This window comes from Pseudorasbora parva, chromosome 12 (assembly GCF_024679245.1).
Source record: "Pseudorasbora parva isolate DD20220531a chromosome 12, ASM2467924v1, whole genome shotgun sequence".
NCBI classification, from domain to species: domain Eukaryota; kingdom Metazoa; phylum Chordata; class Actinopteri; order Cypriniformes; family Gobionidae; genus Pseudorasbora; species Pseudorasbora parva.
The window spans coordinates 14,285,177-14,295,231 of NC_090183.1; the positions used below are offsets into that span (position 1 = coordinate 14,285,177).

A 10,055-nucleotide genomic window follows, 5' to 3' on the forward strand; every position below is an offset into this window, starting at 1 on the left:
AATCCAATGGAAATGTTTGCGAGGTTTAGAAACGATGAAAAATACCTTGCCAGTAAGTAGATTCCCAAATATCAATGCCTCGTCTCTTAATTGCTTTATAATGCGGTTAGATAACATCAGCACCGTGGACAGCTCTCGACAAATTAGGCTACTTAATATCTGATCTTTCATTTTATCTGACCAAAGAAAGTGTTTTAAACCTTTTTATGTCATATTCATATAACCAAAACCTGAATCATCATCATAAACGTTTTGAGCAGAAAAAAACATTAGATATCACAACACAGTAGAAACACTAACAGCCATCATCTCGTGCTTTTGTTTATTGAAAATTAAATACAATCCGACAAGAACAATATACATTCTATGTCTGACATTAAGAAAAAAAAATTGAATGAATAAATTAAAATTAAAAATCTAATCTAAAAATCTCTAATCTGAATCGAAAAGCTCTGTTAACAATATGTTAAATCTTTATAAGTACAAATAAGGCTCGGACAGCCTTATAAGATGTATTCCATTTTGATTTGTTGTAAAATAATTACACTCCAGTTTTTAACGATAACTTTCAATTTTCTGGCACGGGTTTGATTAGTTAAATGAATGGCGACAAGCCACACTCTTTTTTTCTGGAGTTTGAAAAGCGTTTATTTGCCTACTTCGTCTCATATCATGCTGTCACTTGATTCACAGTAGCCAATGGGAGAAGAGTGGGGGCGGAGTTAATGCTGAATTCTGCGCATTGATTGGATCTGATTGCTGTGGGCCTGGGTGCCGAACTCATTATAGTTCCTGTATTCTCCCTGACGTCTGTCTCTCTCAAAGATATACTGGTATCCACGGTAACCTGGAAACTGGTAGCCCACCCAGCTGCCGTGAGATGAAGAAGAACATATTATTGTTGAGATAAATCTGTGTGCAGAGAGAATAATACAAGCATTGAGGCAAATGGAGGATGACTTACGCTCCAGAGTTGACTTTTATGGAAGGAACCTCCTTACTGCACCAGCCCATGGCTTGAAGAGAAGGATAGTCATCGCACATCTCAAACTTGCGTCCCATCATGTCCTGACACTCATACAGGGTAATTTTACTATCACTGTGGTTCTGGTAGTGAAAGAGGACAAAAGCATATTTTGATATAAATATCAAAGCAATATTTGATCAAATAAATTCATATTTTGAATTTCAGATGCAAGAGTTCATTTTAATGAAAGGGACATTGCATTTCAGCAGGTAGATTTTAAGCTGATTATTTCTGTATCATACAATGCCTTTATCAATATTAAAATTATTATTGGTTTTGTGATATTTCACAAACAAATTGGATTTTGCTAAAAACAAACAAAAATGAAATGGAAATAAATGAGACACTTAAATAGATAACTCACAGCGCATTTGATGGGTCTGAAGGAAAGCATGTGCTCAGTGCGGTAGCTGCTGTTTCCGCTCCAGGCCTGATAGCAGGGATAATCTCCTTTCTCCAGGATGAACTGCTGGCCCTGATACTCTGGGTACTCATAACCCACCCAGCTGCAAAAATTAGGATCAATGTTTATATTTTTTCCCACCCCAAAAAAAAAAAAAAAAAAAAATATATATATATATATATATATATATATATATATATATATATATATATATATATATATATATATATATATATAAGCTACATACAGGATACAATCATAAACATACATACATACTAAATCTCTATTAGTTTGTTAATGTAATAGTGTAACGATTAGAAAATAATCACAATTAATCGATTACGGTTGAATCGATTAATCATGATTAATCGATTCGACAGCACTTATATATAATAGCACTAATATATATATATATATATATATATATATATATATATATATATATATATATATATATATAGTAGTGCAATTAAATGCAATTAATAACATCTAACAAAAGTTTGAAGATATGTCTTCAAACTTTCGTTAGATATGATACGCTGCGATTAATTGATTTGACAGCACTTACTGAATCAACTGAATATATATATATATATATATATATATATATATATATATATATATATATATATATATATATATATATATATATATATATATATATATATATATACTCAAAATATATTTCTAACAAACTAATCACTATTAGTTTGTTGATTACTGTCAAATTGATTAATCACAATTAAGTGATTTCACAGTACACGCACACATATATTAATACATGAAACCATATACTATATATATATAATATAGCCATAATATATATCTCTCACAAAAACAACCCTGACTTGTACATAATCACATATACACATGCAGGGAAGAAATCACTTACGGGCCATTGTAGACCTTGAAAGAGCGGATCTTTTGGAAATCCCTGTCCAGAATGTTCGGGCACTCCAGCATGAACTCACAGCGCTTGCCCTGGAAGTTCTCCTCTTCCCACACTGTGATCCTCCACTGCCCCCTCTGATCCATCTGCTCTTGCTGATTCATGATGGCCGCCTGTCTGCTCTCTCCAGCTACCGGCAACATTAAGGGATAAGGTTAACAATACAACACCACCTGCCCTCACCTGACAGATCACAAACACTACTACAACAACATTCAGGCCTAACCTATGACCTCAGGCCATTACTGTTAGCAACAAGTTTTCAAAAGCCATAATGTGAGACGTGCATTCTTGTTTTAGCTCACTTAAGTATAACACATTTTGTACTATTAGGCCATTTCGGTGAAGGTGCGTCAAGAGAAAGGTGCCTATATCAGACATAATATTTACAAACTGATGCCTATCTGCACTACAAGTTTTCAGTCATAGATAATGGGGGCCTCATGAATCCAGCGATGGCTGAAATGTCTCAATTCCAACATTGCTCTGAAAATTCATTTAGCAACCACCAGAAATGGGTGACTTTTCAGTCCATGGAAAGATTCACAAAGGCCTCTGTTCTCCATTATTCATGATGATCCATGACGATTGTGTCCAGTCAGAAAAATTGAGCCTCAGTTTATCCATTTTCACAGTTAAATCCGCTTTCATGAAGCTTGTTAGGATGTTGATTTTGGCAGCATGACTGCGACCCATACTCACATGCTGTTGTGGGAGAGATTTGGCGTAATAAACGTTGGGGGTCGGTCCAATGTGGGGTGTTTATATAGCCGCTGTCACTGCAGTTACTGCAGAATGTGCAGAGGGGCTGCTAGCTCAGCAACATGTGTCAAAAGAGAGCTTAAGTCCTGTTATTGTCTAATGGGGGGGGGGCTTCAATTTCTGACTCATCAAAAAAACAAGGCCCATCCATACAGTTTAACCTTATTGTAGATTCATGGAGTGCCCATAAAGAGATATTTTACAGGAAAAATAAAATTCTCTCATCATTTACATCATTTACTGCTCATTTAATACTTGAAAAAGCACACATCATGATGGTAAGCCATATGACCCCAGGATGAATCAATGATATGAAACAATTAGGTGTCTATATATTTTTACTTTTTTAACTATAAATCATTGGTCTACTGCAAGCCTTCATGAGACCAAGGGTGTTCTGAAGCTCCCAAATGTGCCGCTGTGTGTAGTTTTTCAGTCATCGACCGAACAACTTTCATTACATGGACTCACAAAGATTATTCTTTCCAAAAATCTTTGTTCGTGGTTATCTGAAACCAAAAGAAAACACAAAAAACACAAAAGAAGGTGATATACATCAGGTAAGTCATCGGGGTGAGTAAATGATGAGATAATTTTTATTTTTGGTTCATCTATCCCTTTAAGAAATGGTAAAACAGCAGCATTTATTTGTCCATTTTGCTTCTTGTCATTTGCTGTTGTCTTTATAGGTAAAGATATCAACTAAGCAGTTGTCAGTTTCAGCTAAAATATATTTAGAGCAACTGTATCACTGGCATCTTGTTTTAATGCTGTTGTTTTTTACATCAGTCCATGGTGTGGTCTCCTCTCTGAGTTTCAGGAACATGATGCACTATTGTGAGAGTCCAAACAATAGGTACTGTTGGCCTATGGCCCTCTTCTTTCATGGCGGAACAGTCATGGTATCACCTACAGATGAACCCTGCGTTTCTTTTTTCTTCAAGCACATTCTAGCATAGTGAAACATTACATAATATGAACTCGCTCTTGTTAAAAACATGCTTGTCAAGCACTTAAAAAGTATAGAGCACAAAAAATTACTCTAAATTGAGAAAGCAAAGCATAACATTTTTAATATTCTTTAATTGTCATTAGTTATATAATGCATTGAATGATATTACTGTTTAGAATAGCACCATTTGTATTCCGCTATTATTTTTTACATCTGTTATATTAGTGTTTCTTTAACTTTGTCCCATTTATATATATATATATATATATATATATATATATATATATATATATATATATATATATATATATATATATATATATATATATATATATATATATATATATATATATATACACACACTCACCTAAAGGATTATTATGAACACCATACTAATACTGTTTGACCCCCTTTGCCTTCAGAACTGCCTTAATTCTACGTGGCATTGATTCAATAAGGTGCTGAAAGCATTCTTTATAAATGTTGGCCCATATTGATAGGATAGCATCTTGCAGTCGATGGAGATTTGTGGGATGCACATCCAGGGCATGAAGCTCCCGTTCCACCACATCCCAGAGATGCTCTATTGGGTTGAGATCTGGTGACTGTGGGGGGCATTTTAGTACAGTGAACTCATTGTCATGTTCAAGAAACCAATTTTAAATGATTCAAGCTTTGTGACATGGTGCATTATCCTGCTGGAAGTAGCCATCAGAGGATGGGTACATAGTGGTCATAAAGGGATGGACATGGTCAGAAACAATGCTCAGGTAGGCCGTGGCATTTAATCGATGCCCAACTGGCACTAAGGGGCCTAAAGTGTGCCAAGAAAACATCCCCACACCATTACACCACCACAACCAGCCTGCACAGACTCTACCATCTGACTGTCTCAACAGAAATCGAGACTCATCAGACCAGACAACATTTTTCCAGTCTTCAACTGTCCAATTTTGGGTGAGCTTGTGCAAATTGTAGCCTCTTTTTCCTATTTGTAGTGGAGATGAGTGGTACCTGGTGGGGTCTTCTGCTGTTGTAGCCCATCCGCCTCAAGGTTGTGCGTGTTGTGGCTTCACAAATGCTTTGCTGCATACCTCGATTGTAACGAGTGGTTATTTCAGTCAAAGTTGCTCTTCTATCAGCTTGAATCAGTCGGCCCATTCTCCTCTGAGCTCTAGCATCAACAAGGCATATTTGCCCAAATATACAAGAAGTTTGACCATTATTTAAGGTAAATAAACAGTACACTCTGGTATTTTGTAACTACAACTATCACTACCATTATTTTCATAACAAAATGCACTGGTGGGAATTTACTTTGTAAGAAATAATAATAATAAAACAAAAATGACAATAATAAAATAATTATTCTGTAATGCATTCACTGTAAAACCCAACAAGTTCAGCTAACGCATTTCATTTGAGGACCTATTACCTCAAACCATTTAAAAAATGAAGTGATTAATTGAGTATTAGTGAGGATCACCTGATGATAATGAGCTGAATCACTGAAGGAAAGAGAAACAACAATTACAACTGACTTCAGCCACAGCCTTAGATAAATCCACTGAAGATAAAAGAAGACATTAAATCTCTGAAGATCTCAGCAGAGGAGGATTAAACAAATACAATTTAAGTTTAGAAAATTTTAAGCTAATAATAAAGGGTCAAGAGCCCAACTAAAGCACACACTCATCCCCATCATAGTGACTTGACTTCAAATTAAAGGTGCACTATGCAACTTTCTGTCCGCTAGAGGGCGCCTATTCAAAACAAAGGCGTAGTTTGATGACGCCAAGTTTAAGCGCAGCATCTTGGGACATGTGGTCTTCACCTCACAGCCAGTGGAAAATAAGACTCGAAATCACGTTCATGCATGTGGTTATTAACGTTACTGTAGTATGAAGCAGAGCAGAACCGAGTGTTGTGGAGCTGAGCACGGCCGCTCGAGCGATTGTTACACAAACACCCGCCTCGCGAGCACCGGGACATGATTATGAGGTAAAGCAGCTCTGTTTATCATATTAGATACATTTAAGTGTGTTTAAAATGATGTTATGACGTTACTCTGTGCATTCACTTGTTCACACTGCTAAGAGTAAAACGCTTCTGCCAAATAAAACCTGAAACCGAGGGTAACGCAGATATGATGCAATTGACAAGAGACTTCCTCAGACACTAAGCTGACACGTCCCGGGTCCTTAGTTAAAATAGCAATTTTCTCACAATTTACAAATAGTTGGACACCTTTGGGATATTGTAGGTACTCAACTGAACAAAATATATAACACTGGCCTAGTGGTTTTTGGATATTTTACTGCAAAAATACTACATAGTGCACCTTTAAACTATTATTTTCAATAAAAACATAAAAGACAGAAATAAAGTCAATCTGGTCAGTAATGTGTTAAGCTGGTATTGCTAATTGTGGAGTTGTTTAATCCTCCTCTGATGAGATCTTGAAAGATGACTTCTTTTATCTTCAGTTGATTTCATCTAAGGCTGTGGCTAAAGTCATTTGTAGTCTTGTGTTTCTCTTTCATTCAGTGCTTCTGTTCATTATCATCAGGTGTTCATCGCTAATGCTCAATTATCACTTATTTAATCACTTAACAATACAATTATACTATTAATGGTGGGATCAATTTGAGGTCTGTTTCAGTCATTGTGTCCAAATAATGTTCAGTAATATTTGAGTGCAGTGAACTCATATTTATTTAGTACATATGTCTGTTTTTACAGTGATCTGGCTGTTGTTATGACAAAACAGTAATTCAGTATACTGGTTGCAGGACCAAAAGTAGCCTAGTTGAAAAAACTCCAGTTCATTTTTAGATGTAAAAACAAATAATTATATATATATATATATATATATATATATATATATATATATATATATATATATATATATATATATATATATATATATATATATATATATATATATATATATATATATATAATTATTTGTTTTTACATGTAATAATGAACCAAAACCAAAATAACCAAACCTATTTTGATGTATAAAAAAGTTAGTATGTTTACAGAACGGGTATCATTTAAATCAGTAGGTTCTCCTCCACGCAAGCTTTCCACCACTATACCAAATCATTTAAAAACAATTTATACAATGACTAACCAGACAGGGTTATAACACTACTAGACAAAGTCTTATTACTGAAACAGTTAACCAGTTAATGTGCAAAATGGGACATTGTATATTAGTTTTGAGGTTTTTTTTCTTCTTCTTTTTTTTTTTAATTTTAGCATACTCTATATTCTGATTTGTAACATTGTGATCATCAAAACTTCAAATGTATGTTTGTTCATGGATCATGTACTTGTATAAATAAGTGAGAGGTGTTTGTGTGCTTCTTTTGGTGTGAGACAGAGGAGTTGGCGAACTCAGTCAAGGCCGCTGGCTAATCACATCTCTCCTTGCATCACTACAGCATTCATTTCACAGTAAAATTAGTCCATTTACATCACAGGCCAGCTTACTCTCTCTCACACACAGATAACCATTCAAATGAGTTCAGTGACTCAGTCAGGTCTTTATGAACCAGATCAAGATAGTTAGTACTCTGTAACAATGTGTGGTAAAATTTTAGTAGTAGAGCATGAACTGCACATAAACACTCTCTAATTACCTTTTTTTTTACTATGAGAATCATTCACTTCACCCACCAAGGCTGACACATGTAGCTTGAGTGTATTATGAAGCTCAGTGTTCCAGCAGGACCATCACCTGCTTCTCACTCCCCCAGTCATTCAGCCATTACACAGAACAAACAGGTAGTGTTTACACATCTGCCCCCACTCCTGCTGTCTGCGTGCTACACCGTATACCTGTGTGTGTGATGAATGTTTATTAGTGTGTATCTCATTCCGTGTGTGAACGACAGGGTCAGATAGTATGCGAGCGCTGTGTGTGTGTGCCTCTTTCATAAATCCATCTGTTCCATGGTAACACTCTTCGTCCCCTGTTCTTTCTGCGTCTCTGTGAGATGGCATTAGCATCTCCATGTTGTCAGGTAGGCTCTGGAAAACAAGAGCTGTCTGGATGACGCACATCTCCAGGGCTGTTAACCGGTCACCTGTCCTTGGAACTATACTCGGTGAAGTCTACGCACACCTCGAATATAATATCCTCCATACAGACATGCAGCACAACAGTTACACCGATTTCACTGCCAAATGTCTAATTTGCATTCATTTTAAAGATTCTATCTCTTATGTAAATGCAACAGACAAAGAAGTTGCAGTATGGATATGTTTATTGGAATGGAAAAAATGGAACAGAATTTATTTTTATTTCAATAAAATATAAATTAAATTAAATGTATTCATTGTTTTCTCTATGTGTGCAATTTTATAGTGCACTGTTCCTTCTCCAAAAAGTAGTTTCTGTTTTATGACTGTCGTTTTAGGATTTCCTCATAGATGGGGACAAGACTAGTGCCTTTTTCAGCTGCTAGTACAAAGCTGAGGGCAAAAACCACCTGCCACATGTTCACTGCCACCATGGAAACTAATCCCGCTCTGTGTGTGAAAAACAGGCTCTGACAGCTCAAACTCAGACATCTGCAACACCAACAAATATGCTGTGACTCTCGCTCTGTCTGTGTGCATCTAGTGGGTTTTTGTTTGTTTGTTTGCTTGTGTGTGTTTCTGTCACATGCATGCATATGGTTGTGTGTGTGTGTGAGTGTAAGTACTTGTAATAGATTATATTACACATTATACTCTTATATTACTCGTAAAATATTTTCTTTGTCTTTAAAAAATGTTTTCAACATGGTACATCATGGTATCTAAATGGAATCAAAAAGTACTGAGATTATATTACCTTAATGGGGTTAATTCACGCCAAAATTAAAATATTGTCATAAATTATACTCACCCTTATGTCGTTCCAAACCCTTAAGACTTTAGTGCATATTAGAAACATAACTGATGATGTTTAAAATGAATTCTGAGCTTTTTGTCCCTCCATTGACAGTCCACGCAAATAACACTTTGTCACTTCAAAAAGTTTATAAAGAGATTGTAAAAAAAAAAAAAAAATCCATGTGAATTGAACGGTTTAGTCCAAAATCTCTTTATATGATGAACATATTCAACAGCCTTTTATTCACTTAAGCTATAAACATTTATCAGCGAAAATAAACAGATGCTCAATCAAAAAGGGTTGAGCCTCATTGGTTCTCACATGTCAAGCAAACATGCTTGAGCTTCCATTTACCATATCTGATGTGCATTGATATATGTTTATATTTCAATAACAGCTAAAAAGTTAAATCTGCTCATCATGTAAAGCGACCCTGTCTCTTCAGAAATGTCTCTTCTCGTGAAGTCAGTGGAGGGACAGAAATCTATCAGATTTTATTTAAAATATTATTATTTGTGTTTCAAAGATGAATTAAAGTTTGGAACGGCATGAGGGCGTAATTAATGACAGAATTATGTAAATTATGTACATAATATATATTATATATGTAATGGGTTATGTTGCTAACTTTTTGTCATGTAATTTGAAATCAGTAACCAACTAGAACTACAGCTCTGTGTGTGTGTGGGGGGGGGGGATGTTTTTGTGACATATGAGGACACAAATGTGTATAATGACATGGGTATGACAGGTATTACAAGGAGAGGCTGAAATATGAGGACATTGGCCATGTCCCCACTTTACAAAATGCTTATAAATCATACAGGATGAGTTTTTTTTAAGAAAGTAAAAATGCAGAATGTTTTCTGTGAGGTAGGTTTAGGGGTATGGGCAGTGTAAGAGGATAGAAAATACGGTTACAGTATAAAAACCATTACGCCTATCATGCAATGTCCCCATATGTCACAAAAACAAACGTGTGTGTGTGTGTGTGTCTAACACTAACGTTCAAACACACACTAACGTTAAAATTTATATTTTTTCTTAAGAAATGAATACTTTTATTGCAGC

At 35.4% G+C, this 10,055-nt stretch overlaps 1 protein-coding gene across 1 annotated transcript; it reads right to left on the reverse strand.

Annotated features, from left to right (window-relative positions):
* Positions 1-407: 407 nt before the first annotated feature.
* cryba2a (crystallin, beta A2a) lies at positions 408-2,483 on the reverse strand. The gene is made up of 4 exons (XM_067458328.1): positions 2,323-2,483; positions 1,392-1,533; positions 965-1,107; positions 408-870 (listed from the first exon to the last, which is right to left on the reverse strand). Exons 1-4 carry the CDS (start codon positions 2,481-2,483, stop codon positions 723-725), a joined length of 594 nt encoding a protein of 197 aa, XP_067314429.1. The 3' UTR covers positions 408-722.
* Positions 2,484-10,055: the final 7,572 nt, after the last annotated feature.

Coding starts and splice junctions, on each gene's coding strand:
- cryba2a (XM_067458328.1), bottom strand. CDS start 2,483: ATGAATCAGCAAGAGCAGATGGATCAGAGGGGGCAGTGGAGGATCACA. Junction 1,534..2,322: donor TTCAAGGTCTACAATGGCCC/GTAAGTGATTTC, acceptor TAATTTTTGCAG/CTGGGTGGGTTATGAGTACC. Junction 871..964: donor ATAAAAGTCAACTCTGGAGC/GTAAGTCATCCT, acceptor ATCTCACGGCAG/CTGGGTGGGCTACCAGTTTC.